This window comes from Amblyomma americanum, chromosome 8 (assembly GCF_052857255.1).
Source record: "Amblyomma americanum isolate KBUSLIRL-KWMA chromosome 8, ASM5285725v1, whole genome shotgun sequence".
Taxonomy (NCBI): Eukaryota; Metazoa; Arthropoda; class Arachnida; order Ixodida; family Ixodidae; genus Amblyomma; species Amblyomma americanum.
Genome location: NC_135504.1, coordinates 149,985,402 through 150,007,281, shown reverse-complemented (window position 1 = coordinate 150,007,281; position 21,880 = coordinate 149,985,402). Strand labels below are relative to the sequence as shown.

The 21,880-nt window shown below is 46.0% G+C and overlaps 1 protein-coding gene across 3 annotated transcripts in view; it reads right to left on the bottom strand.

The window, feature by feature from the left end:
• LOC144102109 (DNA excision repair protein ERCC-6-like) overlaps nucleotides 1–21,880 on the bottom strand; it is a 243,715-nt gene that overhangs the window by 203,502 nt on the left and 18,333 nt on the right. For all 3 annotated transcript variants that reach the window (XM_077635397.1, XM_077635398.1, XM_077635399.1), the window contains exons 3-4: nucleotides 15,266–15,374; nucleotides 2,934–3,012 (exon numbers count right to left, since the gene is read on the bottom strand). In XM_077635397.1, coding sequence (XP_077491523.1) covers nucleotides 2,934–3,012; nucleotides 15,266–15,374 — 188 coding nt within the window. The remainder of the gene's footprint in view (nucleotides 1–2,933; nucleotides 3,013–15,265; nucleotides 15,375–21,880) is intronic.

Genomic DNA, 21,880 nt, shown 5'->3' with positions numbered 1-21,880 from the left:
CATTGACTGCAACCTCCGTGGCTGGGATCGAACCCGCGTCTTCGAGGTCAGCAGCAAAGCAACATAATCACTGAGACACCATGGCGGCCCTTTTAGACGGGGTGGCTGCTGTCAGAATGAGCCTAAGGTTTGCAGCAATGAGTGACAAAAACAAGTTTTAGCAGCTGATTCCACAGCACCAGATCTCATCAGCTGCATACGGTGAAGAGTGCTCTTTTGCCCCCTTCTGGGCAAGAGATGGCAAGAGCTTGTCTTCTACAGCAAATAGCTGTCAGAGGGTGCTAAACTGCAATGGCCTTCACTGGTCTGTTTGCATCATTCCAAATGAGGAAATGGCGTCCTTTAAAGGCTCATTCACACGACGGACTGCCCACTTGCCTGTGCATCACGTGTTCACACGTCACTACTGTGCGAGGTGCACTGTCAGCCCACGGATCGGTCAAGCAAGAAATATCAAGTGGATTTTTCCCAGCAGGATTTAGTAATGGCCGACGAAGCTGTGCGTGCTAGGTCTGGCAACCAGCCCACTCTTCCCAACGTTTCAGCTGCCGTAAATGTCTCTCTCATTGTGACTGATTTCCATCATGCCACGGCTGATCTTATTAAGGGGAGACGGGGGTCTTGAAATCATAAAAAAATCTGGAAATTTCGATTCTGCAAAAATGGCACATTCGGGACCTATACACTCTAAAGTACCTGCCTAAAAAGTTTCAGGGCCTAATTCGACCTCCAATTGCTAAAGTATTATATATTTCGCGCCTAAGAAGAGCTGAAATGGCGATTTTGAAGCAAAATGCAGCAGAACTTCGCTCCTATTGATTCCCATGACCGCGTCCCTGACGGCCACCTTCTTGGTTTTGTTCGAAAACTGGGCCCGTCTCCCCTATCCTGGTATTACTCACTGCTGTGAAATATTCTTAGAATGTCCACAATCCACTGTTTCCTTAGGATTCTGCAACGACCTCCAAATGACTGCCACACACACTTCAAATGCAATTTTCTCAGCTTCGTGTTTTTTGCCAGCGTGACTAGCCGTACGGCAGCTTTTATTATGTTTTTATGATGCAATTTCAGTTATTCTAATGCCGTTGGACTCAGCCAAAAAAATATAGCATAGCTCCACAGTTTAGTTCTTTATGAGTCGAACGTTTCAAATTTTGTTAAACGTAATGTCAACTATGTAACTATATTTCATAATTATGGTGCTCGGACAAGATTGAACATTACTATATGATGATGTACGTCAGAAATGGTATAATTAGCAAAGCTCCACATAGCAGGTCTTTGACTAAGGCTCCATTTCAATCAAAACCAAAAGATGTTGAAAGTGTCTTAATGACCAGTAAGAATTTAGCTAATTAAGCTTCAGTTATTTTCACATATTACATTTTTCACAATTACATTTTTGAAAACAGGAAGAAGAAACACATATGCACATCCAATTTCATTACGATAGCTTTGATTACAAAAATCTTCATTTCAGTACCTGCGGCATACAAGTGAACGGAAAAGAGGTCCTTGTTGTGGCATACATGATGGAAGCCAACAGCCACCGAAACCCAGGAGCATAGGGGATTTTTTTTTTAAATTTGTAGTTTTTCATCAATGGGTGATTAATAAAAGCAGAAGAAATAACAACCACATGCCACCAGTGGGATCCAAAGCCACACCCTCCGAATTTCACGCTCGGTGCTCTACCAACTGAGCTCCGGCGATGGCTGTCCAATCTTCTGCTTTTGGGGATATTTATGTGTAGTGTAAGCGAGCCTTGAAAGTGTTCACCAGCGTCACCCTCGTCCATAGCGCCCAACATAGTACGACCTGTATTACCGCGACTGCCACGTAGGAACGTGGTCGAAAAGTGAGGGCGGGAGCTGTGTGAGCACCCTCTTATGCTACCTATCGCATCGGTGGGTACGGATTCCACCAGTAGCGTGTGGTTTTAAAGCGAAAGCTTTACTACGCCAGCCAGCGAGCCATTTCGGCTCGTCGCGAACTTCAGCCGTATGCCGTGTGCCATATGCGACCAACGACCTTGAGCCGCCATCGCCTAGCAACGCCACAGCCGCATTCCAACAGATGGCGCCGCCGTCGACGCCGCTGCCGTCGCCATTCATTCCACCAGATGTGCTCCACTGGGGTAGAGACAGGAGGTGTCTCCTCGCGGGGGCTATATATATATGTGCTTCGCCTCAGTGTTTTGTAGTCGTTATGGAGACGGTGAAAGAGATGCAGCAACAACAGAACAAAGCGAAGAAAAGACAACGTGCTCAAGGAACGCCAGAAGAATGCGCTGGACAACTCGAGAAGCGTTGTAACGAAGATGCGGCTAGAAGTCGTGCCACGTCCCGGAGTGACTCTTCAACTGCGGAAGAGACCGGTTTGAGTTCTCGAGAGCACTGGAATGAGACGCTGCGTAGATGACGTGCCGAGGAAACGAAGCTTTGGTGGGCCTGCGGTGGAACCGCGAACATGACTATGTGAAGTGGACTATGAACAACCATTTCCTCAGCAACATCTGCGACTACCTCAGCACAATGGGTCTTCACTCCTTCTTTTAACTTTCAGTCTCCCGCATTCCTTCCCCTTTTTTCAACTTGTGCCTCATGGCACACCTTCCGAATAAAAAAAGAATTTTGATGGAGGCAAGATTCTAGAGGCCCGTGTACTGTGCGATGTCAGTGTACGTTAAAAAACCCCAGATGGTTGAAATTATCCAGAGCTCTCTGCTACGGCATCCCTCATGGTGTGAGTCACTTTGGGATATGTTAAACCTCCATTACACCAAACCAAGCAGAATTCGGGCACCACCCGCTCCAGGTGCTCCAAGAGCAGCTCTCGTCCCCTCTCAGCCCCGTCTGTATGTGCATCAGCCTAGCAATGAACGCACTCAAGTCTGCCCACTCACAACACACCCACAAGAAAAGGCTTACCCGAGTCAATCTGCTGGGGTGCGGCCAGCAGGGCAAGCAGCCTCTTCTCCTCAGCCTCCAGCTTCCTCAGCTCTTCCACCTACCATGAGATACAGCCGGGTTAGCGTGAGTTTGTGGTGCACTCGGCTACAGAAGCAGCCGTTGTCTCAAACATTTCCTCCCTTTAAGGACATTGACAAGTGTGGAAAATAAACAGTACATGTGGTCTCCTCTGACCAGGACAGAATGTTAGGCGAGTTGGTTGCAGTACATACTGAAATAGAGTAGAATCTCGATGACACGATCCACGTTGACATGAATCTCGGGATGATATGAATTCGTAAAATGGACTGGTCAGACTGCACTGTGTGCAATGAGCAGAAATTCGAACAACTTCACGCCCCACTGCACATGATGCGAACGCACGGGCCGCAACTGCACCCTCGAGCACCAAACACTTGTTGCCTGTACATCGCCGACACCGCAATTTCCAGGCGCATGAAGCGCACCGCGAGCAGTGAGCGGCAATGCACAGTCCGTGCACTGCAGACGTTGCGATCAACAGTTGCGCAATACAGCACCCTGAGCAGTGAACGGCGACGCACGGGCTGTACATCGCCAACGTAGCGATACACAGTTGCGCGATACGCACCCCGAGTAGTGAACAGCGACGACGCAGAGCCCGTAGATCGCCGACGTCGCGATCAACAGTCGCGCGATACGCCCAGGGCCTAAACTAAGGGGGATCGACCCCCCGTCACCTTCACTGTCTTTGGATATTGGCGAATGTAAAGTTACCAAACCTTCGTTTCACTGTAAGGTCTTTTACTTCAGATACCATTGAGGAGAGCATGGGGATTGCTTATTTGAGGTCTGTGTCATAAACTGATGATTTCTCCATGCACTTTGTATAAAGCTATGTTATAAACTGGATAAGGTTCTAGTATTAAATGTTGCCAAGTTCAGATTCCAATGGCGGCCTGTCCATTGCACCCTCCGCTGTGTCACAGGTCTGAACAGCACCTTGGTCAGTTGCTTTGCAGCCGCTGGGGACTGAGGGCCAAGGGCTAATTGGTTTTTCATCCGGATCATGAGAGGGAAATAACTAGAACAAGAACGGGGCGGAAAACTGAGCTAGTTGGTATACGTTCATTATGAAAAATCCAGGCGCCCACAAACAACGACACAGGGGGGACACAGCGCTGTGTCCCCTCTGTGTCGTTGTTTGTGGGCGCCTGGATTTTTCCTAATGAACAAGAACAGAGTGAAGCGCATCTGGCAGGTTCTCTCAGATCATGAATGGTAGTTTACCAATATCCCTGAAGAGGAAAGTACACAACAGCTGTATCTTGCCGGTACTCACCTACGGGGCAGAAACGTGGAGGCTAACGAAAAGGGTTCAGCTCAAGTTAAGGACAATGCAGCGAGGTATGGAAATAAAAATGACAGGTGTAACGTTAAGAGACTGGAAGCAGGCAGAGTGGGTGAGGGAACAAAAACGAGTCAATGACATCCTAGTCAAAACCAAGAGGAAGAAATGGGCTTGGGCAGGGCATGTGATGCGAACGAAAGATAACAAGATAACTGCTGGTCCTTAAAGGTAACGGAGTGGATTCCAAGAGAAGGCAAGCATAGCAGGGGGCGACAGAAGGTTAGATGGGCAGATGAGGTTAAGAATTCTGCGGGCGTACGGTGGGCACAGCTGGCAAAGGACAGCTTTAATTGGAGAGACATGGGAGAGGCCTTTGCCCTGCAGTGGGCATAGTCAGGCTGACGATGATGATGATGTTTAAACTGAGCAAAAAAAAACCCCCTTAACTTTACTTCTCCCCTTTGTATAAAACTATGCGTAAAACAGGCTGCCAGCCACTTTCTCTGCTCCCTCTGTTACCCCCTCCACCTGAGCTCGAATCACCGAGAGCTCCTTCTGATGGAGCCAGACTTTAAGCCCTGGATACGAGCAGCGAGCGGGCCAACCGTATATCGTTAACATCGCGATTGAAAGTTGCGCGAGGCCGTAAGTGAATCTCGTGAGCCAAAAATAGATTTACATAAACTCTGCGCACAAATTTTTGTTCGTTTTGGTTGATATGAATTTCGGATGACACGAATATCTTTCGTGACCCCGTGAGATTTGTATGCTCGAAATTCTACTGTATACCGTATAAACTCGTGTAAGGACCGGACTCCTTTTTATAAATTCGGTGTGAATTTTGCAGGTGTGGCCCAAACACAAATTTAGAAATGAATGGAAAAACTGTATTTTTATTTATTTATTTATTTAGTACATACTGTTGGCCTCACTTTGAGGCCGTAACAGGATCGGGTTTACATACATATGAAAAAGTGCGAAAGAAAAGAAGAAAAAGAGAAACAGCAGAGAAGGAACTTTTTCATTTTACACAAAGGTACACGTAAACGCACATGGTGACACTCTTGTTAATAATTTTCAAGATGGTTTGTTAGCTTTGATACAAATGCTTCAGGGGACATTTGGTTCACAATTTCTGGAGGCAACATATTCCACTCAAGAATCACATGTGGGAAAAATGAAAATTTGAATGTATCACTACGGTATCGGTATTCGGATAGGTGTTTTTTATGTTTTGTTCTTGTGACACGTTTGTTAGGCTCAAACAGATATCTAGTCTTATCAAGTTTTGTGTGATCATTCAAAAGAAGGAACAGAAACTTAAGCCGCAGCAGTCTGGCTCGTGTGTGGATTGTAGAGAGGCCGGCTTTTTGCAGAAGCAGTGTGGGGGATTCATGACGACTGTATTTGTTGAAAATAAATCGGACAGCTTTTCTCTGGACACTTTCTAATCTATCAATATATTGTTTAGTGTAGGGCAGCCAAGTAATAATACTGTATTCTAGCACAGAACGAACAAGTGAAATGAATGCCAAAAGTTTTGTTTCCGGCAAAGCAAGTCGAAGGGAACGTCTTATCATGTAAAGAGCAGAATGCTCCTTTGTAGTAATGCGTGTCAGGTGCTCGTTCCATCGTAGGTCCGTGGCAATAATAACGCCAAGATACTTGAACTGCTCACCTCTGTGAGTGTCTTCTGTTCGATTTCATAATTGTAATTTAATGGCTGTTTCTTTCTAGTGACTGTCATGCAGACAGTTTTTTCCAGGTTGAGGGCCATTTGCCAGTTGTCACACCATTTTGATACAGAATGCAGTGAGTTGTTTAGGGCAATTTGGTCGGCAGGGCTATTGATTTCTTTGTAGATGACGCAGTCATCCGCGAACATGCGTACTGTTGCATCGATATTCTTGCTCAAATCATTAATAAAAAGAAGGAAAAGAAGTGGTGCAAGCACTGACCCCTGTGGCACGCCAGAGAATACTTCCGCCAAGTCCGACTCGCTGTTTTCAAAGAAGACAAACTGGTGACGACCATTTAAATAGGCTTTTAACCAATTAGTTACTGTACCATTACCAAGGAAGTGAACTAGATTATAGTGAAGCTTAGGATGAGATACCCGGTCGAAGGCTTTTGACAAATCAAGGAAAATCATATCTGTTTGCCCCCCTCTATTGATTGTCATAGCGAAATCATGGACCGTTTCTAGTAATTGTGTCGTCGTAGACAAACCTTTTCGGAAGTTTAGGAGAGTGAGTTGACGGGCTAGTTGGTATTGCATGGTGTAGGAACAGCGCTAAGAACAGGACAGAAGTTAAATATGGAAGCACAGGGACGGGCGCTGACTATCAACTGAATCTTTATTTCGGAGCACAAACATATATAAGGTGGCAGCAAGGGGGTACAATCAGGTATGCGCGGTCACATGGAAACAGTGAATAGTCACGTCAAATAATGAATTTAGGCATCTGAGGCTGAGAAGGACGGAAGGGAAGAGGCGATATAACAGACTAAAACCGATAAAAAACTGCACAGTGTAGAGGGCCGTCAAGCGAACTAAGAAAAAACAGAAAACATGATGCGAAAGTATGGCGAAAAAAATGATTTATAAAAGTTTAAAACTCGTGGAAACGATAGTGAAAGAATAAAAACATTAAAATCAATAAAGATTGCTGTGTGCGGCTAAAAAACATGTAAAGAGGGCATTCAACATTTCTCAAGTTTAACAGGGGCCAAAAGTCAAAAAGACTAAAAAGTTTTTTGAAGGCAGTCAATGAAAAACGCCAAAAACCAAAGCACCATGAACCCCAAAGAACAAGAGAGAGGGGAAAAAAATGTCTGCTAGAACACAAATACCCTGAGTTAAGTCACCTCTCAAAAGGTATGCCCACCTGCCTTTAAGAACATCAATTCTTTCTCAGAAAGGCAGCTGGACAAAGTGCTCACACAGCAGTCCTTGGCACGCCGGATTTCGATGGCTTCGATTATTTCTCTAGATAAGCGATCCCGTCCTTTGCCAATGATCGCGCACCTGTCGTATACAGGGGTGCAGGTGTCGTTATTACACTTTTTGCAATGTTTTGCAAGGTTCCCGGTGATAGCTACCCTGCTCATATTATTGTGGTGTTCTTGTAGCCTGGTGTTTATACATCTTCCCGTTTGGCCTATGTATTTCTTTCCGCAGGACAGGGGAACTGAATATACAACACCTGTGGCACATGACACGTGGGGATTGCCATGCGTCTGCCCACAGCCACGAGGAACTCTACTACTGTTAACTCTCTTGCAGAGTGAGGAGAGCTTGTGGGGTGCCGAAAACACCACGTCCGCGCCTGCACGTTTGCCAACTTTTTTCAGGCTATGGCTGACGTTGTGCAGGTAGGGTATAACGACAACTTTTTTGCAGTCGTTTCCATTGGGTGCTGGTGGACGTTGTTCCCGTCGTTTCTTATTGAGGCATTCTGCTACTGCTATAATGAGCTGCAAGGGGTAGCACGCAGCATGGAGGTGCCCTATCTGTTTATGAAGACTTTCTTGAAGCAGATGGTCACAGGATTTCTGAAGGGCGTTACTGAGGCACAGGCTGATAATGCCTCACTTTACTAACTTGGTATGGCAATCCCCACGTTTCATGCGCCACAGGTGTTGTATATTCAGTTCCCCTGTCCTGCGGAAATAAATACATAGGCCAAACGGAGAGATGTATAAACACCAGGCTACAAGAACACCACAATAATATGAGCAGGGTAGCTATGACCGGGAACCTTGCAAAACTTTGCAAAAAGTGTAATAACGACACCTGCACCCCTGTATACGACAGGTGCGCGATCATTGGCAAAGGACGGGATCGCTTATCTAGAGAAATAATCGAAGCCATCGAAATCCGGCGTGCCAAGGACTGCTGTGTGAGCACTCCGTCCATCTGCCTTTCTGAGAAAGAATTGATGTTCTTAAAGGCAGCTGGGCATACCTTTTGAGAGGTGACTTAACTCAGGGTATTTGTGTTCTAGCAGACATATTTTTCCCCTCTCTCTTGTTCTTTGGGGTTCATGGTGCTTTGGTTTTTGGCGTTTTTCATTGACTGCCTTCAAAAAACTTTTTAGTCTTTTTAACTTTTGGCCCCTGTTAAACTTGAGAAACGTTGAACGCCCTCTTTACATGTTTTTTAGCCGCACACAGCAATCTTTATTGTTTTTAATGTTTTTATTCTTTCACTATCGTTTCCACGAGCTTTAAACTTTTATAAACCATTTTTTTCGCCATACTTTCGCATCCTGTTTAATCCTTCATCTGTTTTTTCTTAGTTCGCGTGACGGCCCTCTACACTGTGCAGTTTTTTATCGGTTTTAGTCTGTTATATCGCCTCTTCCCTTCCGTCCTTCTCAGCCTCAGATGCCTAAATTCATTATTTGACGTGACTATTCACTGTTTGCATGTGACCGCGCATACCTGATTGTACCCCCTTGCTGCCACCTTATATATGTTTGTGCTCCGAAATAAAGATTCAGTTGATAGTCAGCACCCGTCCCTGTGCTTCCATGTTTGACTTCTGTCCTGTTCTTAGCGCTGTTCCTACACCACCTTTTCGGAAGCCATGTTGATTGGGAATAATTAATTTGTGGTCTTCAACAAACGTTGTAATGTGCTTCAAAATTAAATGTTCTAGGATTTTACAGACCGTAGATGTAAGAGAAATAGGACGGTAGTTGGAAACATTGGCTGGGTCTCCTGATCTATCTATCGGAATTACCTTAGCTGTTTTCCACATTTCTGGTAGTTCTGCAGTTTCTATTGGTTTCTTATATAAAACTAGCAGGTATTTCGAAATCCATTCAGCGTAACGTTTAAGGAATGCATTCGGTATATTGTCTGGACCTGTCGATTTCTTCGTGTCAATACTGAGAAGTAAGGCAAATATTCCTTCTTCAGTTATTGTTATTTCCTCGAGTGTATTGTTCTTGCCATTAATTTGGGCGTCTATTGCATGGATGGTGCCATCATCACGTGTAAACACAGATTTAAAGTAATTGTTAAAGGAAGTAGCTGTGATTCGTTCTCCGTTCGGATGGGGTTTACTTTTTCTAGTCTTTGAGGTCATGTACCGCCAGAATTTATGAGGAGCGGTTTTGATAAAATTAGTTAATGTGACGTTCATATATTCCTGCTTGGCCGCTTTCACAGCTTGTTTTAGTGCCTGTGAATGGCTGCGGATTTTCACAGCGTAACTTGGCAAGTGAAGTCTGCGTTTCAGCTTTCTTAATCGAGCAATTATGTGCTTAAGATGTATAATCCCTCTTGTTATCCATGGGTTTGTACGATGCACTGACTTGGGTTTCTGCGGTATATACTTAGATAAGCAATCTTGCACGATAGCTACAAAAGATAGCCATAACTGGTTGACAGACACTGTGGGAACTTGAGAGCTAGAAAAAAAATTTGTGTATGACAGTTCCAAATGGTCAAGAATGCTGGTATCATCAGCTTTCGACCAGTCAAAAATCCATGCTTTCCGTCTTTGAACAGAAGTCGGTGTTCTTAATGGGAGGACACATAATGTAGCCTTATGATCTGAAAGACCATCTACTACCTCACATGAATAATTTGTAAACTGAACTATGTCACTAATAAACGCAAGATCAAGAGTACTAGTGCTTGTTTTCGTAACACGCGTTGGGTCGCGGATTACTTGAATGAGACCGGAGTTAAAAGAGATATCAAGCAGTGCTTTTGCACTAAGTATGTATGTGTTACCATGGTGAAGGGTATCCCAATTGATGCAAGGGAGGTTAAAATCGCCTGTAAGAACAACTTTTTTTGACTCGCTTAAGTGATGTTCCATGTAATCTGCCATCAGACACAACGTTTCGTCGGTATCGTCAGGTGGCCGGTACATCGTGCCTAAGTGAAGCAAGCATTGACCCATGGTGATTTTGCACCAAAGCGCTTCAACGTCATCGATAGCTGGCATGGTCGCTGCGTGTATGCTATCTTTGATCAAGATTGCCACTCCACCGCCACGTGTACCTCGGTCCTTACGCATCACGGTAAAGCCAGGCGGAAAAATATCCCATCTGATATGCTGGGAGACAACCAGGTTTCAGTTATGGTGATAACGTCAGGGCTATGTTCGATTATAAAGGACTCAAGTTCAGTTGTTTTATTCACAATGCTTCTGGCATTTAAGAAGCAGAGCGTGTCGTGCTTGCTCAGTTTTTTTTTGGTTCGTGTTACTCGTTTCTTTCTTACAGTTACTTTGGTTTCCTTATCATCGTACCAGGTATAGATCACATCGTTAACATTAATCTTGTCAAAGACCAACGAAACTTTGTCACCTTCATCCTTGTTTGATTTACAGCTGTCCCAAAGCTTTTTTCGGATGTTACGAAGTCGTGGCGAGAAGTCTTCGCTTACTGATATTTCGGAGTCCTTCCATTTGTGGCAGTTTTGGAAGATTTTTGCTTTGTCTCGAAAATCACATACCTTTAGAATGACAGGTCGGGTTTTGTTGGCCTTTGCTGCGCCTGGGCGATGAATTCTTTCAACTCCCGAGATTGTTACACCTAGGGTGGTAGCTATAACGCCCTCAATTACTTCAGTCTCAAGGTCCTGTTTAGTTTCTTCTTTTGATTGTTTTATCCCGTAGACAATTACATTAGACCTCCTACTCCTGTTGTCTAGGTCATCAACTTGAAGTAGCAGTTTGTTCACGTTGCTTTCTAAACACGAAACCTTTTCTTCGACGCCAGCAATTCTCGTTTCTAGAAGGGATAGTGTGTACAGTTTAGCGTGGATTGCTTCATTAAAGCTGCGAACTGGGCGAGTTGGTATTGATTCATATTTGAACAGCGCAATAAAACAACGGGACACAACGAAGAAAGGACACCACAAGCGCTGACTCGCAACTAGATTTTTAATACACGTCCAAGCATCTCATTAGTAGCCTTGTTTTCATTTTTGATCTCGGTAACATCAGCAGCAATCTTGCGCACTTCACTCAACAGTTCTTGCAAGGAAAGGCCTGGATTCAATTTCACGTCACCAGCTAACAACAGCAGGCACTTTAAGCAGGCGAGATATTCAAGAATGGCAGAACACATTTGCCGTGGGCATGGCAGCACCAACAGGAAGATGTCATACTTCGAAAACATTTGTCGAAACGCTTTCTTACCTGAACGAAGAAAACGAGAGGGTTACTGGTCATCATCCTAGCAGTGCTGCCATGCCCAATGCCGGTGTGGGGTGTATCGCCGTATCTATAGGCAGATGATATCGATGCCATTGTGCTTCCTGGCGCGCTTCCGGGTGGCGCGCAGCCAAGGAATTCTAGCTGGTAGAGCATTCCGTCGTAGGTAGCCTGTTCCCGCGGATCGCTGCAGCGCTCATCGGTCGGCAGAATGGATGGTGTCAGCACCACGTCTGGAATCCGGACCCCGTAGACATAGTCGTTGACATTCAGCACAAGACCAAGGGCCTGAACGAAGAAAACAAGAGGGTTACTGGTCATCATCCTAGCAGTGCTGCCATGCTCAATGCCGGTGAGGGGCGTATCGCCGTATCTATAGGCAGATGATATCGATGCCGTTGTGCTTCCTGGCGCGCTTCCGGGTGGCGCGCAGCCGAGGAATTCTAGCTGGCCGAGCATTCCATCGTAGGTAGCCTGTTTCCGCGGGTCGCTGCAGCGCTCATCGGTCGGCAGAATGGATGGTGTCAGCACCACGTCTGGAATCCGGACCCCGTAGACATAGTCGTTGACGTACAGCACAAGACCAAGGGCCTGAACGAAGAAAACGAGAGGGTTACTGGTCATCATCCTAGCAGTGCCGCCAAAGCAGGGGGTCATAATAATTCAGCACTTGTGGTGTCCAATGTCCCCCAATTCTTCACAGAGACATGGGTAACCTTTAAGCCTGAGCCCAAAAGAGGACACATGACCAGTGGTCAGTCGTTTACACAGTCCCAACTAACAATGCATTGGTTTGTTTCATCGCCTGGGGAAGAGGTTATGTCGCACAGTTTTGTGCACAACTATCCAGACTACTATTCCATGGTGTCTGACAAAGAGGGAAGTTGCATCGGTGATTCCACATAACTGCAGCGTAAAAAATACGAGCACAAAAAAGGGGAGAGACACATTTGGTTTTTTGGTTTTTGTGATCGAGGTACGTGTACTTGCTGCACGCGCATCCGCGGCGGAACCTTTATATTTCCCATTCCTGGCGAAATAAAATCAGTTGTGAGTGCAGCCTTTGTCCGTGTCGTATGTGTTTCTCCCCTTTTTTGTGCTCGTATTTTTTACGCTGCAGTTATGTGGAAGCAAAGTAACCAACTTGCCCAAAAGCTCATTTTACTAAAGCATGTTTTACTATTGCATCGGTGACCTGCTGATGTCATGAATCGAAGAAGAAATCAAATTTTGCAACACAGCACAGACAATCAAGTTCGTGCATACCTAAGTAGTGCACTGCTTCAAGATATTCTTTTTTTCGTTCACTTATTATTTCCAGTTTTTCTCTTGATCACTGCACACATAAGAAGACCTAGTACAACAACTTTCAAATGCAAGTTGCTATTAAACTACATATTTGCAGCGTCCTTTAGCCTTGTCCAGTTTCCTAAAGCCAGCACAGTTATACAGTTGACGACCGAAAATTCGGACGCCTGATTTTTCGGACTTTTTCGAGGCACAGCGACATGGCTCATACAGCCAATGTATAAGAGCGCCTGAAATTTCGGACGCGCCACAACTGACTGCTCGATTTTTCTGACCTCGTTTGCACTCGCCGCCAGTAACCAAGCCGCCATATAATGCGTACAGTGGGACCTCATTAATTCAAACTACAGAAGAGATCGAAAACTTGATCAAAGAAAACGAAATTCAAAACTTAAAGGGAGCCTCTTGCGATGCTGATATTCTGCATGAGTCGGCTCACTGCGCCCGCGTGGTTTCGAATTCGTACTGTTCTTGAATGTGTTCCGCCGCACGAATTTAAACAGTATTCAAAGTTCACGGAACTCACCTGTGCCGAGTCTTTCGTCCTGAATAGGGAAAGAGCCAGCAGCGAAGCGCGTGGGAGGCGTACGGCTTCACGGAGACGGCGAGCGCGGGAGGAAATGGTGGTGCATTTCAAAGTGAGGTCAGCGTATTCATGGCAAAACGCACCGAAACCCTGACTTTTGTATCGCAAAACCGTAAACTGCCGTTTCGATGACAGGTGAGATGCCTCTCATTATACGCAAGCCACTGCAGAGTGAATATCGCCGGATACGATGCCGATTTTGGCTCTAGTTGCTAGGCCTAAAGATGAAGGCCAGTGCCAACGGAGCTCTTACTTTGGCTGTTTCTGGGTTCTTATTGTTTCACCATCCTTGTTTTCTCGTTCCGGGCCCATAGTACTGCGGGCACAGCGCAGTCCTCGCAGCAGCATGTTCGCTTTCCTGTTTAGACTATGTCCCAACCCATGCTTTCATCGGCCACATGCCGCGGGCAGCACAGCCAGGCCGAGCTCGTGAAAGCAGTTGCCTCCCGTCGTCTGTGCACATGTCGCGCAGCGAAATTTAGTCATGAGGAGCTTTAGGACGTGTGCAATACAACAGACCCCTACCTCTGGCAAATTGATAAGTTCGTGATATTTTCGATGAAATTTGATTTTCCAGACTGCCTGATTTTTCGGTCGTTTTCACGGTCCCAAGAGAGTCCGAAATATCTGTCGTTGGCAGTAACGTGTACAACAAATCCAATGCCAACCATGAAGAAAAGCAACACAAATGTTGCATGTCTGACACGCCTTACAACCAGTACTGCCAGAGCGTAGTTTTCCTTCACAGAGCTCAAGTTGCTGTCCGTAGTACAAAAGTGCAGAGTTTTACAACCGCAACATGGGACACAACTGTATGTTGCGCTTCATCCAGTCATGTCTCGTGTTGCGATTGTAAAACTCAGCTATGCAATACCAACTAGCACCAGTTGCCGCCTTGTTAGCTCTTCACTTGGCCCCTTGTGAACCAGCAGTTGGTGATGGAGTTGTCACAGAACACCTGCAGCTAGTGCCTGTACAATTCATCAAAATAAAAGTGGGGCAAGCCAGTTTCGTTTCATTGTAAGAACCATTAAAAAGGAGAAACAAATGCTACCATCTTTCTGCCGCCCAAGTCTAGAAAAGGCCCATGAACCACACCAACTGGGATCTTCTTTTGTCCTCTCTTTTAGAAGGGCTTTGCACACTGCTTCACCAGATGTTGTTTTTCAGAAGACACCCAAATGCAATCCAATGCAGGTTTGCACACAATACAAAGCAGTCAATCAAAACTTAGGTCGGAGCCTCAGATCACAGCACTGGCTCAGTGGCCTCTGAGCTCTACAAGCATGGCTGCCCTCAGAATTGTTGAGTGGCTGTGAAGCTACGTGAAGGCCATGTGTTTGGAACACATCCACCACTGCTATCAAACTTGTACTGGCATTTTGCCACCTTCCATCACTCTCTAGTGTGTATTAGGACCATGAAATAAATTGTAAAGCAGAAAGAACCTCAACCTCCAGACAAATTCCAATAAGGATGCTCAAAACTTGTTGGAGTAGCCATCAAAGAATGGCCGTGCCACACCCTTTCAGGATAGGATGGGAACTGAAAACATGTCTGCTGAAGAGAAAACAGGTACGAAAACTAGCCCATTCGTGTGCATCAGCACAGCAATAGTTAACAATAGAGAGACTTAGCATAGCACAATGCGCTTCCACGGGACGCCACTGCAGAGAGGCAGACCTTGTGAGGGACACCACATGGTGCCGGTGGGCAGTGCACACGCCTGTTGTGTCGGGACCAATCAGCGCGCGTGCACTGACGGCATCATGCTATTACCTTCTACCGTTTCTTCCATCTTTGTCGATGAGCTGAGAGGTCTCCAATGATTCCCTTTGTCATTACTGCTAGCCTGCACAAGTGTCAATAATACCCCAACATGCAGTTCCTCTCAAGAAAAGGAGCACCTTGTCATGGCGGCGCCTGGTGAAGATCTCCGACGGGACGTAGCGGCTGGCGGCCAGCTGGTCGAAGCAGACGCTCTTCTCCAGCTGTTCCAAGCGGCGCCTGGCCACACTGCACACACACCCACAGTCACTGACCAAGTCTCAGAAGAATGAACTGACATTCCTTGTGGCATGAACCCATATGTTCTGAACAATGAACTCATATGATGCCTAGTTCACATGGTTGTGAACCAAAAACCCGCACAGTGCTAAGATATTTTCACTTCGAGAGTGACTTCCCGTAGGTGGTCCTGCTCATTCCGAGTTACTCGCCTTCCTTTTGTTCCATTTTCCCTTCAAGTGCGTTCAACACACTGCAGCCTGCACCATTTTCTACACAAATAAGCAACCTGCGTGGTGCTATGTGTGAGATGGCATTCCTGTAGCACAGCAATGCCTGCCAGGACAGCATGCGCTGCCTGACAGCACATTTTATATCCAACTGCATTTGTATCAAAGGGACATGAAAACTAAGCAAGACGGAAGCACTACCAACGTTTTTTTCTACATGGAAAGGTGAATGCGTTGCTGACAAAAATGCAAATGAAAGTCCCAAAGCCCTTCCACATTCAAAGCACTTGCAAGAAACCAACTCTTGTGACGTCAATTCTACGACACATTTGCCAGCGAGCTCTCAGACTATTCTGAAAAAAATGGCCAGAAAAGAAAGCTAGACCACCGGTCCTGCGATCAGTGGCAGTCATGGCTGCCTCAGCCATCCCTCTCTCGGCTGCATTGTGTGCACGTGTGTCTCATTGCAATGTGCACATACGGCAGAAATAGGCTCCATGGGTGTGAAAGCAACTATGTGAGGTTATCAAGGCTAGCCGCAGACTGCAGAACAAACTGCTGATTGCGCCCATGCACGTGACTGGGCAATGATGATGCGGGCATGCGGCCCGAACGTACACGTAAGCTTGCAGGGATCCAGTCGCACTCACTGAACACCACATTTGGGTAAAAAATTGCATGCACATTACTCACCAAACGGTGCACTGTGCTGTCGATTACCTCGTGTCTGCTGACTAACTATATAGTAAGTGTGACTGCAGACAACCCTTGTGATTGGCTCCACATTACTCACCAAATGGTGCACTGTGCTGTCGATTGCCTCGTGTTTGTTGACTAACTATACAGTAAGCGTGACTGCAAACAACCCTTGTGATTGGCTCTGCTGTGATCATTACGATTTCGGTGTTCGTGAATTGCTTCCTGTGGGTTGCAAGCACAAACGGAATCGAAAGTTGGGCTGGTTGGATGCTGTTCATAATGAATACGTGGGCACAAACATTACCAAGACACAGAAAGAAGACCACAGAACAGGTGCCATTTTCACAACTAGTTTATTGGGAAGGAAACGAACTCTTAAATACACCATTTTCCGTCTTGGCCTCACAGCCAGTTCGTCAGCAGCGTGCCGAGTGCCTTCCTCGTCCCTGGCCTGTGTAGTCGGCCGTGCCCGCACCACGTGTGCTAGCTTGTCACATTTTTGCTCTCTCATGGATTCAGCACTATGACAACGAACTCGAGATCGACTGGGAACCACTGCGTCTTCTTTGGCTGGAACAGCTACCGAAAGCGAAAAAAACAAGGCAAGCAAAGCTCATGGCCAGCCGCGTCAGCACTGTGGTTGCAGGCCTTTTCAGCTGCATTGATTTCCTGCGGACAAAGAGCAGCGACGGCTTTGGGTGCAAACACTGACCGGAAAGACTTCTCGCTTCCTTTGTCACCTCACGTCTGCTCAAAGCACAACATCAATGGAAGAGACAGACATAAACACAACGCCAATTTTTCATCTGGGGTACGAACAAAAAGGGAGTAACTGTATCAATTATGTTTGAGCTGTGTATGTTTTCAATAAAAAGAATATACCTTGAAATCCACTTTCACTCCGGTGAAAGTTGGCCGGCAATGCATCCACAAGGAAGTTTATGTGCCGACAAAAAGACGAAAGGCAAGTACCACAGGCCGGTCGACGAACACTGGCTTGTATTTTGATGACACAGTAGTCTAATCTGGACAAAATTTTTACTGGCTAAACTCATCAACACCCCAAGGCGAAGCGAAAATAAGCGTGCCTGGCGTGTTTGCACACACATTTTCAGAGTACCTGTTTTTATCCCAAAGTATTCAATCCTACGATCACTGTCTTACCTAACGACTGATAAAGCAACGCAATGAGCGTATGAACGGTACCGCTGGCAATGGATCGGCCGTGATCAATCTGGCAGCAGTTATGAGCGGTGTAAAATATAAAAGCGAATTCTGGAGAGTAAGCATAATTGCCAGGACATATGGACTGAGGGAGGGAGCGCAATGAGTCTATGCAAGATTACGTGTGCACACATTCAATCAGAAGCGGAAGACACAGTGCACAGCGAATGTCCATCTCTAAACGCGCCGCAGGCCTATCACGCTTTTATTTCACGCTGTGTACAATCGGAATATGACGATCTAGAAAGCCATTCAACGCAATTACCTTTATAAAGAGTCGTTACTAACCTCCAATGCTAACCGCAGACATAGCCAGAGCACTGTTGCGATTCAAAAAGCTTTTGCAGCTTCGTTGCTACCTGAAGCTCCAGAAATGTCATCTCAGTGAGCTTGACTCAACCTCAAGCAATAATTATTCACGTCATGCACACTGCAACACCCAAATTAGAGCACACTAGAAAGAAAACAGCTGCCGTTAACCCCCATGCGAATGCACAACTGTGTGATCCCACATTAAAACATGGCGACAATATTGCCCAGATCACAGAGAGAGCTGCATATGCAAGATGGCAGCGCCCCAGTAAAATGGTTTATGTGGTTTATGTGAAAATATACCAAAGGCAGCAACAAAACAAATGTAAGGGACGTGCCCGTGTACGTGCCGCACCCTGTTTTCCCAAAGGAATTATTAAAAAAAAAAAAGATCCCTGTAAGGGCCGCACTCGAACTTCTCAGGACCCAGGCGGGAGTAGCCTTCCAAATGCACACGCCATGGCTTCCACGATCAGCTCCGGCTACAAGCAATGGTGAGAAAGGCCACACACGCATGCAGGAGCTTCCATGTGCCGCCCATGGCTGGCGCCCGAGGTTACAGGTCATCATCATCATCAACTTTTTCCTCTGCCCGCTATTTATATCGGCATCAGTATGGCCAGCTCTAGCCTTTTGTGGCTGTCAAAGGTACGGGAGTTGTGGTAGCGTGTTAGTTCACCGTAGTTGTGGCTTTCTTGTGCTGTCGTCAAACGTTGCAATTTTAGCATGATGCATGAGGCTGTGAGTTGGCTCTCGAACATGGAAAGTGTGTGGCAGGCAGGAAATTTGATGTGGCCAAGAAGTGCGTCCGACGATGATGCAACCAAAACGATGCATTAAGGAACATAAGCTGCAAAAAGCACACTCTCCAAGGCAAGCCGTGCAAGCTTCCCAAACTGGAAGACGAGCTGCTCTGCTATATGATGAAAGTATGGAACAACGGCTTATGCGTTGACAGTGGATGTGCTGAGCGACTTCTTGTGGAATGAGCATGCACCAGAACACTGCACCAGCTCAGAGTTTGAAGACTCCGCGTGTGACGAATGAACACCGAATAAATGCCGCTCATTCCACGATTGTGTGCTTTTACTCAAATTTCTTTTTGCACATCGCATGGATGGGCCGCACCCCGAAAACGGCTCTCCAGTCTGAAAAAAAAGTGCGGCCCTTACGCGCGTTTATACAGTATTTTTCTTCAGGTTTGCTCACGTAATTTCCACATGAGGCCATCTGGAACACTTCTATCACTTCTCTGGATTTTTGTTGCAGATGACGATAGAGGACCTGCGTGGCCTCAAAGACAGGACGACAATCGTTGCATTCTTGACGGTGTTGATTCATCGCTGAAGAACTCTCATTTTTGTGCTCTCTAAGGCAAATGTTCAAACAGAGGCCGGTTTGGGCTATGTATGCCATTCCCCATAGAGAAGGTATCTTATACATCACACCAGATTCAAAGGGCACAGGAGCCACTATCAACATTTTCTGCTTTTCTTTGCCCCAGACGACAAAGTCTTCCTAAGCTGAGGGGTGCATAGGGGGCCACTCCCGACATCGTACCTCTTTGCAACGTGTCTTAACCATGTGATAAGCGGCGAATGTAAGGAATCACCGCACGCTTTCCGAGTTCACTTCAGTGGGAGATGAACGGCCTTTGACCCATTTCATTAACTTCACATAAGACTGGGAAATTACATGAAAAGGATAACCTGCATTTATCAATCTAGAAGCCTGGGCACTGAAGCTACTGCAAAGAACATGTAGGCAAGACTTTGCTAGGCTGAATCTGAGACAGGAGACAGCTATTTCATTCTTTACTAGTTTCGAATGTTCGGGGCTATTTCAGTAGTGGTTTTGTTTTTTTTTTACCTAGGGCCAGCAATTGATGAGGGAATTGATGTGCAGCTCGAGATCCACAAACTGTAACTCATTTTGTTTTGGAACTTCTAGGTAAATTTCAGACCCGAGTCACACTCTTGGAAGGTTTCAAAATGTTCACCATGCAGTTATTAAACCCCGCTCTATCAACTAAGACCAAAAAATCATCAACACTCAGAAGATGCTTTTCTGTAACGCATACATCTGGCTTTAACCAATGCCTACTTTCCTCTTCACCGCTTTCAGGCTACCTCCGCTCTTTAGAGCTTGTTCGATTCTTTTCATATTAAATTTCCTTATGTCGGCTAACTTGTGCTTATTTATTAACTTTGATAGCTCTGCTAGTTCTATTCTGTCTGTCCAGTTACTGCTAACTCTAAATGGACTTCCTCTTCACTAGGTTCTTCCCATCCCTCTTCAAGTATAAGCTAATTTGAGACCTTAGCATTCTATGGTCGCTATAACGCACTTTACTGAGGACATCCTCATCCTGAACGGTGCCAGGTTGAGCGCATAGTATGAAGTTGATTTCATTTTTAGTCTCTACATTGGGGCTCTTCCAGGTCCACTTCTTGTTCTCTGGTTTGCAGAAGAAGGTATTCATAATCCGTAAACTATTTCTATCTGCGAAGTCTACTAATAATTTAACAGTATGTTGTGTTAAGCATGTTGGAAGTAATTCATATTGTGGACCAGCGCAAAACAGACAACGGACCTAGAAAAGAGAAGATGACACAGCACCCATGTCATCTTCTCTTTCCTAGCTCCGCCGTCTGCTTTGCACTGGTCCACAATAAGGATCTACTAATAACTCCCCTACTATTCCTAAAACCTATTCCATAGTCGCCTACCACCTGGTCGCCAGCCGGCTCCTTGCCCACCTTTGCATTGAAGTCGCCCATCAGTACAGTGTACTGTGATTTTGCTTTCTTCATTGCCGATTCAACATCTTTATAGAAGCTTTCAGTGATCTGGCCATCATGGCTGGATGTAGGCTCGTACGCCTGCACCACCTTCAGCTTGTACTTCCTATTGAGCCCAATTACGATAGCTGCCACCCTCTCGTTAATACTACAGAACTCCTCGACGTTGCCAGCTATATACTAATTAATGAGGAATCCCACACCTAGTTCTCATCTATCCTCTAATCTGCAACAGCACAGTATGTGTCCGTCCTTAAGTACTGTATACGCCTCCCCTGTCCTAACTTCGCTAAGGCCTATCACATCCCATTGAATTCCCGCAAGTTCCTCGAAAAGCAGTGCTAGGCTAGCATCACTAGATAAAGTTCTAGCGTTAAACGGTGCCAGGTTCAGATTCCAATGGCGGCCTGTCCGGAGCCAGAGATTCTTAGCACCCTCCGCTGCGTCACAGGTCTGACCACCAACTTGGTGAGTTGCTCCGCAGCGGCTGGGGAATGAGGGCCAAGGGTTGGTTGGTTTCTTCATGGAAGGTTGTGGCCAAGTACTGCACCAGGGTGGCCAAACCGTGTTCCGGTGAGGGAGTGCGTTGTCGGTTCTGGTCAGCGAGATCAGGCCACACCCCAGGCTTGGTTATGCAATTCCGTCGACACGCGGAGTTTTTTTTTTTCAAGTTAAGAGACAAGGAGGGCAACGCCATTAGCAATATGGATAAGATAGTTAAAATATTTGAAGAGTTCTACACAAACCTATACAGTAGCCAATGTACCATATTTACTCGCGTAATCCTCACACTTTTTTTCCCTGAAAATCAACGCGAAGTTTGGGGGTGCGATAATTATGCGGGGAAAATTTTCAAGCAAATGTTTCGGAGTGTTAAATGCAAAGATGAATGGGTGCAAGATCAGGATTGTCAGGTCCGCAATTGTAAATATAACGAAAACATTACTTTCAAGCGTAACTTACCTTCGTTATGAAAGTACAGGGTGAACGTAAGCTCAAGCTGCTAAAGCACTTTATTTGCCGCGCGCAACCTCCCCATCACTATTCGCGTTGCGTACGTCCTGCAGGCAATTCTACTCTTCATCAGAGTCCGTGTCGACACTGGAATCGATGGTTTCTTCATCTTCCGATGCTTCTTCGTCGTTCCACACCATGTGGTCCTCGGTCGCATCCAGGGCGTTCGAAATTCCTGTTTTCTTGAAGCTTCTGGCCACCATGTTCACATCAATCATCCCCCATGCCTCTGATA